Raw genomic sequence first — 14,116 nt, 5'->3', positions numbered from 1 at the left:
GATGGTCATGTGACCACTGATACAGCGGAGCTACAGGGTCCTAGCAGCCCCAGATCAACTCTGCCAGTGACCGATGTCACTACGGGGGGGGGGTTTGTCCGGTAATTGCGGCTGCTGTAGACGCCCGGCTACAGGGGAAAGGGTGCAATAAAAATAAAAGACCCCCAGAGCACTTGTGTGACCCCAGAGGGCTTGTGTGACTCCCCCCCCCCCCCCACCGAAGGCTTGTGTGACCCCCAGAGGGGCACGCAGTGCCTAAGAAAAAAAATAATTACAAAAATAAGTTTAAAAAAAATTACAGAATAAAAATATAACCATTAAAAAAATGACCGACCGCCAACCAAAACCGTTGCCGTCTGCACCGTAATCCCAAGCCATACATAATATATATCAAAACGTCTGAACCTACATGAGGAACCCGGTCCTGCACTTTATTTTAGCGTAATATACTAATATTAAAAATAAATTACAAATTAAATTTTTTTCTAGCTTTTTACTCCTAAAAAACTCGAAAAAAGGGTCAGTAATAAAAGATGTACGGAAATATCTTTATTTGTCACTGGGAAAAACAGCAATAATAATCTTGGCAGCTGCAGAAAAAGAAATGGGGCAGAATACCGCCAGACGGATAAAATCCCTACAAAGAGTCTGGCCCTGAAGGGGTTAAAGGCGGCTGCTGTGGCCCTCGGTGGGTGTTGGGCCCCTGCTGTGAGGGTCACTGACGAGACATACAAGCGCCGCGGCCCCCTTCCTGTTGTCCGTTAATATATTTTCAATAAGGGGCGGTCGTATCCTTAGTAGAAGACGTGAGGCCACACATGCACCGCCGCTAGGTGGCGCTGCAGGATTGTTCCATCTGCGAAAGGATCAGCCACACACAGCGAGAGCCGCAATTAGAATGAGAACGTCTTCTTAGCGGTTCCTTTTATAGGCGGGGCGGAGCTTTATATCAGCGGTTGAACTTTCTGATTGGTCAGTTACGTTGAACAGGCGGGAACTATAAATCTTTTCTCGGCAAAGCACTGATTGGCTCGCCTCGCTTAGTAGGCGTGGCCTTCGAATCCACCGCTCCAGATCTCGGAAGCCTACAATCGCTGGCCGGAAGTGACGTCGGAACGGAAGCAGGTAGCGTTTCCTGTTTTTCTGGGTTTTTTTCTTTCCACCGAGCACTGGGGGACGTAAGTGACGGGGACGGGAGTGGGCGGTGCTAATTATTGTCTCAGTATATGGCACTGGGAGAAAAGCGGGCGTTATGTGGCTGTTGTGGGACTACAATTCCCAGCAAGCACTGTTATGTCCTGCTGAGCATTTATATTAAATAAAAATAGTGTGGGACCCCAACATGTGACATTGGCCCCTGACTGGAGAAGGCGCTTGTGTATCCACAGCAGGTTCCATGCCTAGACCGTGTGCTGGGACTTACAGTGCACATTGGACTTGCTGCCTGTATGGAGGAGGATGCTGAGACTTGTAGAGCTGTAGTACGCAGAAACCCCGCGGGAGAGAAGGACTGGAAATACATCGGGGTCATTGGGGGGCGCCCGGTACAGGTTGTGCGCTGCGGGGCCCCCTCCGGTAGGGGTGTGTGTGCTCGCCGCGGGGAGCCCCCTCCGGTAGGGGTGTGTGTGCGCTCGCCGCGGGGAGCCCCCTCTGGTATGGACTGTGCGCCTCAGGGGCCCCTCCGGTAGGGGTGTGAGGGCCCGTGCCTCAGATGCTGCATTTACATTTCATCATGAATGGTCTTAGTCGGGTGCAGAGTTCTGCTACGTCTCACAGCTGAGGGTTTGTTACAGTATATCGTGTCTATACAATCCTCTGTGAGTCTCGGTCTCCAGACTGATACATTGTAACAAACTATCAGCGCAGTAAAGAGGTTTTGGTTAGATCTGCAGCCTCGCACCCTACCTGTAGTGGAATGTGGTGACATCCGACTCAACCACATTGACTTGCAGGGCGGCTTAGTGGTCGATGGCCGTGGGAGGTAAGTGGACGCGCGTCACCATCTGCTACTGATGTGTTTGGCTCACAGAGGTTGTGCCAAGTTATAAGGGTAGCCTCATAATTGGTCCAACCATTGGAGCCCCCGCCGATCCCGAGAACGGGGGTCTGGTCGGTCCCCAAGTGGAGGACACACAGCCGGTCTATACACTTCCGTCCCAGACGTCACGGAGTTCAAGCGCTTCAGCCGTCTCCAGCACTGTCGTTGAAGTGAATACAGCAGCAGCGCACCTGCACGATGAGCGAGTTATCTTGTGGGTGGATCTTGTTTAACACCTTTAACCCATTAAGGACCAAGCACTGTAAATTTATGGCGGGGTTTAAAGCTTCTCCAATAAATCACAGCTGATAACCCGGAGGAGGCAGAAGTGGGTTTTAACTCTTTCTGCCTCCTCCTTCAGTCATTAAAGGGGTTGTCCCGCGCCGGTTTTTTTTTTTTTTCAATAGCCCCCCCGTTCGGCGCGAGACAAACCCGATGCAGGGATTTAAAAAGAAAACCGGATAGTACTTGCCCGAATCCCCACGCTCCGGTGACTTCTTACTTACCTTGCGAAGATGGCCGCCGGGATCTTCACCCACGGTGGACCGCAGGTCTTCTCCCATGGTGCACCGTGGGCTCTGTGCGTTCCATTGCCGATTCCAGCCTCCTGATTGGCTGGAATCGGCACACGTGACGGGGCCGAGCTACGAGGAGCAGCTCTCCGGCACAAGCGGCCCCATTCAGAAGGGAGAAGACCGGACTGCGCAAGCGCGTCTAATCGGGAGATTAGACGCTGAAATTAGACGGCACCATGGAGACGAGGACGCCAGCAACGGAGCAGGTAAGTGAATAACTTCTGATAACTTCTGTATGGCTCATAATTAATGCACGATGTATATTACAAAGTGCATTAATATGGCCATACAGAAGTGTGTAACCCCACTTGCTTTCGCGGGACAACCCCTTTAAGTGGCTGGGATTGGTTAACCCAGCGCCGGCTTTCATTGGCTGACGCCGCACTGAGTTAGCCAAACAGAGCATTAGCTTTCTAGAGGCGGCGCATTCATGTCTCCAGAAAGCAATGCTCTGTCGGCGTGGAGGAGGGAGCAACAGCCTGCAGCAGCGCTGTGGGAGGTGAGTATTGATCTTTTTTTTTTCTACAACATATTCCTGGCATATGATACGACAGTCGGGGGTCGTCTTATACGCCAGAAAGTACGGTACATGAAGAAGAAAAACAAATTACTGAATAAAATAATATATACTTAAAAAAGAAAATAACCCAAAGCCGTCACTGTAAGCGTCCTGTAATCCAAAACCATACATATTATATAACGTCCGAAACAAAATGAGGAACCCAGTCCTGCACTTCATTTTAGCATAAATATACAAATTTTTTTTAAAAACTTTTTTTTTTCCTTTTTTTTTTAGCTTTTTTTACCCCCAATAAAACGAATTAAAAAAAAAATAGCCCTATATGTCACGAAAAAAAGACGCAGCAAAAATAATTTTGGTAGCTGAAGGGGAAAAAAATAGGCCAGTAAAACCACCACATGGGTAAAATACCTAAAAACTGTCTGGTCCTTATGGTACAAAAACAGACTGGCCCTTAAGGGGTTAAGGCCAAAAAATCTGCTGCATTTCCAGGAACAGTGATGTGGGCGACTCTCAGAATCCCTTCCAGTCGCCGCCGAGAAAATCTGCACTAAATCAGTGCGGAAATCGACCCGCGGTGCGAATTTATATCTGCAGGATTTCAACTTTATCAGCAGATTTGGTGCAAGAAAACTTGCAGATTTGTGCGATAGACGTGAATGGAGGCCGAAATCTGCTGCAAACACAACAGTAACTGCAGACTTGGGTTTCTGCGTGAAAAATCCGCAGGCGACCCGCAGCAGCGGTTGATTTGGAGAGCAGACAATTTTTAGCGTAGACAGATCTGCCCGTGGCCTCGGGCCGCATTCAGACACAGCAGATTCTCCATAGTGGAAAATCGGCTCTACGTTTTGGTGAAGCGCCACGTCACCATCCACAGGTTACATGTTGATTTTTGGCGTGGACTTTACCCGAAGAGCTGAAAACCCACCCCATAAACTGACCCACTGCGGGATCCATGCCGCGCGCCATTCTCGCTGCACTTCGCCACGCTGCACGGCATTTTGTTGAAGCCACACGTGGCCCGGTCTGTAAATGCTGTGGATTTCCGCTACGTGTGAATGTAGAGTAACGGACGCTCAGCCCTGAGGTCTCCATTAGATCAGGACGGGTTTCTCTCTGGATGTAAATAGGGTTGATGAAATAGAAACCCGTAGATGTGGCTGTTATGTGGGGTGGTTCCTTGACCCCAGTTATATGAAGCAAATGGGCAGAGAAAGGAAGGAAAGTGTATGGGAGGTACTGAAACAGCCAAGTGCTCCCCCTCACCACTGCTGGACTCCTCCTGACCTGCGGGGGCAGCATCACTTCCACAGAGAACAGAGTTGACTTTTTTGTCTGCTTTTCATACAAGTAAGATCTCCGATTACAAAGAACCCTGCATTCCTATGAGTGTGGAGGCGCCCTGTGCCCCTCCGGCTCTGTACACACTAATGGCACTCTGTTTTATGTAACTACTTGACCTATCAATTATAATTTTTTTATCTTTGCTTCTAGACCGGCCAGTGACATGATGGCGGCTCCAGTGAGTGCGCAATGTTCCAGCAAGACATGGGAGCTCAGTCTGTATGAGCTGCACCGCACGCCACAGGTACGTTATTGAGCATGTAGCCCCCACTATCCCGTGTTACGGGGGTTGTCCGAGTTATAGCTTATCAGGAAAACTCCTTAGCCATGCACTAAACTAACACATATTCTCCTCTCAGCACTTGCTCCGCTCTGATGTCATTATTACAGGCTGCCGCAGTCTGACTACAGGACGTTGCAGGTGCTGCAGCCAATAACCGAGCTCAGAGATCCATTGCTAAGCTCAGTTATTGACGGCAGTACCTGTCATGTCCCGTAAACCAGGCGTGACAGCAGCTGTAAACAAACAGCAGGGCGGAGCAGGGAGGGTATGTGTATCTGTTAGTTTAGTGCATGCTGTAGTTTTACAGATAAGCTATAACTTGGACAATCCCTTTAATACTTGCAATGTGTCTGTAGGAAGCCATCATGGACGGTACGGAGATTGCGGTGTCCCCTCGGAGCCTCCACAGCGAGCTCATGTGCCCCATCTGCCTGGACATGTTGAAGAACACAATGACAACCAAAGAATGTTTGCACCGCTTCTGCTCGGACTGCATTGTCACTGCGCTGCGCAGCGGGTCAGTATTACGGGACCTCGCCGGGACCCCCACCTACCCGTAGAATTCGGCTCAGCAGTTCTGTGACTGCCCATAGATGATAGAAAGCTTGGCCGCGGTCTGTTTGTCTGAAATTTTCTGCGGGGAATACGGTTTCCAGAGGAAGGTCTCAACTTCTTCTATGGCTTGTCTTAGTGATGTGCCACCAGTGTGTACCACAGGGATTGATCAGGTGATCGCACTGGTATCAGCCACTACAGCTCATCTTCTAGGCTAGGGCTATAAAGGGATACTGGTCACCTGACATATTGCACAGCTGGGGGTGGCATTGTCGGCCTGTCTGCTTCATAGTCAGAGGGGGCGCCAGCGTGGTCTGGGGCAAACAGTGGGGGTCCTGCATCTCTGACAAACAGCTGACTTTGCTCCAGAAAGATGCAGCCAGTAACGCATTTCACCTGCAGAAGTCGCTACAGGGAAAATGTAGTATTCGCACAGGAAAGTCCCATCCATGATAAACAGACTGTTTGTTTTTTCATGTGTTTTTGCTATATATTTTTTTTATGTACAGTTTTCATCCAAGTGTCATTTGTTTTTTATGCCACGCGAAAGAATATAAAAAGGCTAGCTGATCCAAATGATGTCATCAGCTTCTGTAATATATTAATGACCTGGCAGAAGGATTGTGCAGTAAAATATCAGTATTTGCAGATTATATAAAACTAAGGTTATTAACACAAAAGAACAGGATGCAATGAATCTGGATAAGCTGGAGGTTGGGTGGAAAAGTGTCAGATGAGGGGTAACACTGATGAATATAAGGTTCTGCTCACCGGCAGGAAATGCCTGTCACCATTACACACGAAATGGAGAAGGATTAGGGGGGGGTTATAACTGTAAGCTTAACTGGAGCAAGCCGTCTAAGGCAGTTGCTGCCAAGGCAGATAGGATCATGGGGTGCATCAGAAGAGGACTAGGGGCTCATGATGAGAACATTGGTCTTCCTCTTTACAAGTCACTGGTCAGACCATACATAGAATATTGTGGACAGTTTTGGGCACCTGTACTCAAGAAGGACATATCAGAGCATGAGTGGGTACAAAGGGGGGCTACTAAAGTAATAAATGGAATGGACTATAATACCCAGAGAAGTTATCAAAATTGGGGTTATTTAGTTTAAAAAATAGATGGCTGAAGGGCAACCTAATAATATATGTACTGTAGGACTATAACAAGGGGGCACTATAATAACTATGTGTGTATATATATATATATATATATATATATATATATATATATATATATATATATATATATATATCTCAGGGGACAGTATAGAGATCTCTCCTATCATGTATTATACCCAGGACTGTAACAAGGGGGCGCTCTAATTACTGTGTATAGATATATCAGGGGTCAGTATAGAGATCTCTCCCATCATCTATTATACCCAGTACAGTAACAAGGGGGCGCTCTAATAACTATGTATATATATATATATATATATATATATATATCAGGGGACAGTATAGAGATCTCTCCCATCATCTATTATGCACAGGACTGTAACAAGGGGGCTCTCTAATAACTATGTGTGTGTGTGTGTGTGTGTGTGTGTGTGTGTGTGTGTGTGTGTGTGTGTGTGTATATATATATATATATATATATATATATATATATATCAGGAGACAGTATAGAGATCTCTCCTATCATGTATTATACCCAGGACTCTAACAAGGGGGCGCTCTAATAACTATGTATAGATATATCAGGGGTCAGTACAGAGATCTCTCCCATCATCTATTATACCCAGGACTGTAACAAGGGGGCGCTCTAATAACTATGTATATATAATATCAGGAGACAGTATAGAGATCTCTCCTATCATGTATTATACCCAGGACTCTAACAAGGGGGCGCTCTAATAACTATTGTTCCAATAGAAGATTGGAGACAGGAAGGTGTTTTTTCTTTCTCCCATATTGCGCTCACCAACATGCATTTTCATGTGGGGGTGAGGTGTTATTCTGGCAAAAACGCCTCCCATCACTTCTGTGAAGTAGCGATCCTCCAGCGGGGCGTTCAGCTGCCTTAGAGGATCGGCAAGTGTTTCCCATGGTTTTTAGTAGGAAGCTTCGCATCACACTCGCTTGCAGTTCACAGGGCTTTTGATATGTTTAAGGAACGCGAAAAGTTGGGGCATGCGATGCGGAGCAGGCAAACGTCACTCATGTGTATGACTCCATTCAAAAGAACGGGGTTCGTATTCGCACAAGATTTGTGAGTCTTGTAACACACAAATGTGCGAGATATTCGTCTGTGGGGAAAATTGGCTTCTACCTCATTGAGGTTTTTGCCTTCCTCTGGATCAACATTGGTGGGTAATGGGCTGACTGGAGGGCCGGGGGGGGGGGGGCTTTTTTTACTCTTAACATGCTGTTACACAGCGATTCTGGTTTGAGAGTCGGAGCAAGATGGAACATGCTGCTTTTTTTTTTCTTCATACTGTCCGTCCAAATCCAGCGCTTGTGTGAATAGGAGCCATGAGATCAATGTGTTATGTTTGTGTGAGTTCAGTCTGATTACAGATGGGCCCACGCGCGCATGGAGAAGGCACTGGTGTGAAGAAGCCCTTAGGCCTCATTCACACAGTCTCTGAAGTGGAGTCCGTGCTGTCGCTTCACACAGTGCAGCTTTTTCCACATGTGAAATTAATCTATGCTTACAGAAAAAAACGGTGTCTCTTCCTGACACAGATTGGGTACTAATTCCGCATGCAGGTTTGACCATTAATCCTTTCCCATCCAGTGTTGGGCCTCATCCCTGCGTAGCTCTGCAGGAGGGAGGTCCGTCATACAGCCTGTCTGTTTAATACATAGCAACGATGTCCCAGCGCTCTCCTGCATAGTGGAATATTCGTATATAATATATAAACATATTTAATTTTCAAAAGATTGCTAATAAAATCATCATTTGGGGTCATTTTTATGTGTTTCTGTTAAGTAATTCCAAGGAATCCACAAAGCACTTTCCCACCCAAAATAAATAAGAGCGGGGGAGCGTGGGGGCAGGGAAACTGGATTTGAAAGGGTTAAAAAGGGCTAATCCACATGTGATGTAACTATGCAGATCCACAAATCCATATCCGTTTTCGAGGTGGAATCTGTGCAGAAAGGTGTGTTGTGGATTCCGGTGAATAGCGGAGCTGTAATACGAGGAGATCACACGGCCGTAGGAGCAGCTCTGCCTCCCTGCCCTACAGGGGAGCTCGCTCTACAATGATCATATCATTAGGGATGCCATCTTGGTACATTGCGGCCCACATGTTACTGTGACACGGCAGTCATAAGGGATCGATCACCTATGATGATTTTTACTCTTTTGCCCAGGAACAAGGAATGCCCCACCTGCAGGAAGAAGTTGGTCTCTAAACGGTCTCTTCGCCCGGATCCAAATTTCGATGCTTTAATTTCCAAGATCTACCCCAGCAGAGATGAGTATGAGGCGCATCAAGACCGAGTCCTGGCCAAGCTAAGTCGGCTTCACAACCAGCAGGCTCTGAGCAGCAGCATCGAGGAGGGCCTGAAGATGCAAGCCATGAACAGGTGGGAGTGGGATGAGCTGGGGTGGCCCGGGTATACCCTCATACATTTAAGGCCTGTCTCACACAGGCGACAGCAGCTTTGTTCCCGCGATTTTGTAGCGTCAGCGATGCTTTTTCTTGATGATAATCTTGCATCGCTGCTGCCTGCCATAAAATTGAGAAAGTCAATAGGAGTTTCTAATGTTAAGATCACAAGTTCATGTGATGCAATAAGCAAGGAGGCTGCATAGGGAAACATGGAGTGTGCCACAAATTATTTTGCCTTGCAACATAGTATCAGTGAAAACATCGCAGATGTGAAGGAAACCATTGCAAAGCGTGCGATTTTGTAGCCTAACGGTTTTTCTTTGCTGTATTAGGGCACAACGCGTGCGGAAACACCAGCAAGAATCCGACAACACAACGTTCAGCGGTGGAGAAGACAACTGCGACAGCCGCTCACATGTTAGCAATCCATCTGTGCACAGCAACCAGGAGGCCGGGCCAAGCCGCAAGAGATCCCGAGCCTCGGAGGACTCTGGGGCAGAGCCAGACATGTCACACGAGGGTGGGGTGAGGAGTCCGGATCCACAAGGAGTGGGCGAACCGGGCAGTGAGATTGAGCTGGTGTTCAGGGCTCACCCCCTGCTGGTGGAGAAGGATGGCTACAGCCAGACCAGGTGAGGCCTCCGAGCTTGGAGCTGATGTAAAACAGTTACACCCTCTTGAAAAACAGCACCATTCTTGTCTCTGGGCATTGCAGCTCAAGCCAGAACTGCAAGACTAACGCTGTTAATGGGGAAAAGCCTTTTCTAATGTCCTACAACCCCTTTTACAAATGCACTATCCTACCAAAAGTATTTGGACCCACCCCCCTATGAGTAGAGTGGATTGTGTCTCATTAGCATCTCACGTGTCCTAAACCACGCTACGCAAGATGCAGACCCTTGGAGGTGTCAGCCATAGCTTGTGATATATGGGTTATGCCGCTGCACGCAAGTTGTCCATCACGAAGCAAAATAAATCAGACTGTCTGCAATGGTGCAAGATCCATCCTCATTGGACGGTTGAGCGATGGAAGAACATTCTATGGAGTGACGAATGACGCAACTCTATTATCAGATCAGATGTCTGTACCGGGGTGTGGGGGATCCTGAGGAACGCCTTCTACCGGAGTGTGTTGTGCCAACAGGTAAGTACAGCGGAGGTCCCGTTATGGTCTGGGGATGGTTTACATGGCATGGTCTCGGTCCGTTGGTTGTAGTGGCAAGAACCATGAACATGGAGGTGACCCTGACATTGTAGACAATCGTGCTGCTGACAATGTGGTAATACTCGGGGAATGGTCTGCCATAGACCGTTTTACATTGGTTAGAGGATATATGGATGTTCCACGAGTGGACCGGCTGCACATAATCCCAACCTGAACCTACTGAACATCTCTGGGATAAAGTGGAACGTCGAGTCAGGAAACATTAACAGTGTCCATCTTTAAGAAAACTCGCCAGACATTTGCAGGACGATTGGAGGGAAATACCAGCTGAAGTGTGTTAGACGTTAGTAGAAAGTATACCATGCAGAATATCTGATGTTATTAGGGCCAAAGGAGCCCCACTATGTATGAACATATGGAAATAGATACTACTTGTGATTCTTGCTCAGGGGTCCAGTTACTTTTGGGCAGATAGTGTATTCTGATGCATCTTCCTTTTTTCTGGTCACAATTCTGTGAAGTTTTCAATTGCCTAGAAACAAGTATGCTGATAAGAGTGGAGCTGCCACAGACTCTCCACCACTTTTTTTTATTCTACCCATTCTTCACAGTGGTTTACAGGCCCCATCATTGGTCCTGGTGGTCCCATGATTGTAATAAAGCTACGAGGCCCCGAATGCCTTGTGAGCTTTGACAGTTTATTGGGAAAACTGCAGCTGACATTCAGCTTAAATTCCGGATTCATAGATGCTCAGAATGTTTCATTGACCGCTTCTCCTTCCAGGTTTGTGAAGACCACAGCCAATGCCACAGTTGATCATCTTTCCAAATACTTGGCTCTTCGTATCGCCTTGGAGGAGCAAGCGCAGAGAGGCGGAGCTGACGGTGTAACTCTGGGGGAGGTCAGCGAGAAGCAGTATACGATATACATTTGCGCAGGGGCTGCAGGAGGACAATACACGGTGAGTACATTCAGTGTAGTATATGATGCTACATGGGAAGGATGGATAGACCAGAGGCGCAGAACAGGCATGACGTACATTTATGCCATCGGAGGGAAGGGGTTCCCGCGGAATGACGTACATTTCTGGCATATGGGTGGGGCACAGGCTCAGGAGCCGGCAGTGACTGACATCTGGCATCCCTCTGCAATGGCGGGGATTGGCAAGCACGCCGTTCTCCACCATTAACCCCTTACTTGCCACGTTCAATATCGATCTCGACATGAGTCAACAGAGCGAGGAAGTTCCCTTTTAGAAAATTAGCTCTGTGCTATCAAATCGCAGAGGGCCATGGGTTGCCGTGTAACTGGAGGCCTAGTAGTTTACTCTGGGTGTGCTATGGAATTCAAAAGCCATTATACACTGCAATACAGAGGTTCTGCAGTGTATTATCTGAGCGATCATAAGACCGCAGGCTCAAATTCCCTACAGGGGCATAAAAAAAGGTAAAATGGGGGGGGGGGGGGCACTTTTTTTTGTATACTTTCCTTTTTTGTAATTTAATTTTAAAAAGCCATATGTTTGGTGTTGCTTCCGTGACGATCCATTCAATAAATGGATAACACTTTTTTTCCTGTATGGAAACCATATTTAAAAATACAAAAAAAGGAACCAAAATGCTATTTTTTTTTTTTTTTTTCCTTTTTGATCATTTTGCTTCTCAAAAAAGTCATATGTACCCCAAAATGGTACCAATAAAAACGAGTTCGACACTCAAAAAAAACAAGCTCTTGGATGGTGATGGAGACGGAGAAATGCGATTATGGCTTTTGAAAAGTGGAGATGAAAATCCCAAGAAATCTTTGCATCCTTAGGTCCAGAATAGGCCGTTACTAGGGGGTTGAGCTTTACTTTGGATAAAGGCAGCTGCGTAATACAGGGCTGCAAGAGGTCAAAGGTAAAACTCGCATTTATTGTAACCTTTTTCTCTTCCCATCTTCAGACTCTGAACGGTTCGTTAACGCTGGAGCTGGTAAATGAGAAATATTGGAAGGTGAGCAAACCCCTGGAGTTGTACTACGCCCCAACCAAGGAGCAGAAGTAATGGTGACCCCAGGCAGTGTGTGCGCAGACGGACTGGAACTAATTACCTGAGTGTACAGGTAGTGGGGACGTTGGATGGAGACCTGTGATAAATGGAGGCTAACCGTCAAGACGCCGCTCCCCTTCCCCGCACAGTGACATTGTACAGGAGAGGGAGTGACTGACGCCATGACAGCCACCCTCGGTGAAGGAGCACAATGAAGCGGAGCGCCAGCTGTGTCATCAGGAGTCTACTCTACTCTACAGCAGCTTTTCCCCCAATCTACATAATAAGTGTCAATCAGCGCTGCGGCGGCGCCTCCACCGCACAGCACACTTGTATTTCCTCAGCGGCATGAGTCGTCATCCATTGTGCTCCTTGGTCTTTTGTTTTTTTTTTGTGTGGGATCTCGTTAATTTATATGATATATTCTATATTCTGCTGGTATTTTCCTAAGATTGTAATAGTTTTTATACTAGAAGGTTTACTTTTTAGAACTCTTTGCTTTTATTTTGTGTTTTAGGAAAACGAACGGCGGCAGCAATATATACTTTCTCTACCAAGTCTAAATGCTGGTTGGTTTTCTTGCCCAGGGGGCTTCCTTCCTGTGATCTGTTTTACTTGCGCTGCTAGGAGGTTATGACCATGTGGCCGGAGCCTGGCCGTGCCTCCACTGCTTTTCTGGGTGCAGTTATTTGGGGCTTCCGTTTCCTTAAAGGGATTGTGTCATTAATGAAAAAGAAATGAACGGCTAAGCATGAGATAACGTGAAAGCATACTCTCATGTCTTCGCTTCTCCCAGCGTGGATGGCTGCCATAAATCTAGTGACTGCGGAAACCACAACCCCTTTAAGGGGAACCTGTGATCGCCATAAAGAAAGTTATGGTTTCCATGGGGCAGGTCCCTGGCGTCTGGGGATGTGCTTTGCCTGCTTGCCCAGCTCCCCATTTCTGCATTGTCACCAGGTAAGTCAGCACACTGACAGTACAGCAAACTCCTCTCTACATGCTGTGCACACACCATTCTATAAGGAAGTGTGCACACAGCCTGCAGCAATGAGTCTGATGTTCAGACTTTCCCGGCTGACCGTGTGGAAATGGAGATCTGGGTAAGTAGGCAAAGCACATTGTTGGGCTCCACAGGAGCGATCCTATGAGAAGCATAACTTTATTTATAGTTCTCACAGGTTCCCTTTAAGGCCCTTTTGACACCTGCCAATCCTCTACTTTTCTGAATGAGTGCTGGTTGAGCAATAGTATGTGTGGCAGCACCGGCGGTATGGGGCCGAAAAATCATCACTACGGTTGTTCATCCCCTTACACATGGCATTCGTTGGCAGCACAGCTCTTGTTCATATGCCGCTCACGAATGCACATTTTTATGCTGGCATAAAATTTTGAATAAGTTAGCATACAAACATTTGCCCATTCATCAACCTATTCAGACAGGCTGATCAGATGGGCAAACGTTCCTGTCTCATCATCGGTGTGTGCAGAGGCACCTCGTTGTCCAGGAGGCTGCAGCAGAACAGTAGGTTAGGGACAACAGCCTCAGGCGTATAGGGGCCTTCTTCCATGCAGTCCTAAAAGCCCATTGATTTACAGTGGGCCATTCAAACAGGCGGTTTTTCATGTGCTCGATTAAAAAAAAAAGCATCATGTCCTATTTTGGTGCATATTATGTGCATTTTAGGTTATAGGAATGTAATATATGCAGAAAATGCACATTACCTGAGTAACTGTGTTATTACACGTGCGAAAAATGCATCTGTGTGAGCGAGCTCTTAGGACGAGTTCAAACATCACATACATTTTCTGGAAGTGGATCGGCACATGGCGTTGTTGGCGGTAGAGCCGTGGGTTTTGTTACACTGCGGCCGCTAGGGTTGCCAGGGACATTTTTACACTGAGTGAATGGGATTTGTTACACCCCTGTTCACTGACATTGTACTGTACTTTGTTGTGGGTCCTGCAGCAAATCTACTAAAGCGGCTATCACATGAGCATGTATCACCCATATAACAAAGGAGGGCTGAGCC

At 47.2% G+C, this 14,116-nt stretch overlaps 1 protein-coding gene across 2 annotated transcripts; it reads left to right on the top strand.

Moving 5' to 3' along the window:
- Window positions 1–1,000: 1,000 nt before the first annotated feature.
- RING1 (ring finger protein 1) lies at window positions 1,001–12,647 on the top strand. 2 transcript variants are annotated; one of them, XM_066581318.1, is made up of 7 exons: window positions 1,001–1,125; window positions 4,631–4,724; window positions 5,120–5,280; window positions 8,646–8,861; window positions 9,220–9,519; window positions 10,837–11,014; window positions 11,997–12,647. In XM_066581318.1, exons 2-7 carry the CDS (start codon window positions 4,644–4,646, stop codon window positions 12,096–12,098), a joined length of 1,038 nt encoding a protein of 345 aa, XP_066437415.1. In that variant the 5' UTR covers window positions 1,001–1,125; window positions 4,631–4,643; the 3' UTR covers window positions 12,099–12,647. The 2 variants fall into 2 exon arrangements, with proteins under 2 accessions (XP_066437415.1, XP_066437414.1); XM_066581317.1 differs by having other exon boundaries at window positions 1,123–1,178.
- The last annotated feature ends 1,469 nt before the right edge of the window (window positions 12,648–14,116 follow it).

The sequence above is a fragment of the Eleutherodactylus coqui genome, chromosome 10 (genome assembly GCF_035609145.1).
Source record: "Eleutherodactylus coqui strain aEleCoq1 chromosome 10, aEleCoq1.hap1, whole genome shotgun sequence".
Taxonomy (NCBI): domain Eukaryota; kingdom Metazoa; phylum Chordata; class Amphibia; order Anura; family Eleutherodactylidae; genus Eleutherodactylus; species Eleutherodactylus coqui.
Note: the sequence above shows the minus strand (reverse complement) of the source record. Positions and strands in the feature narration are given on the sequence as shown.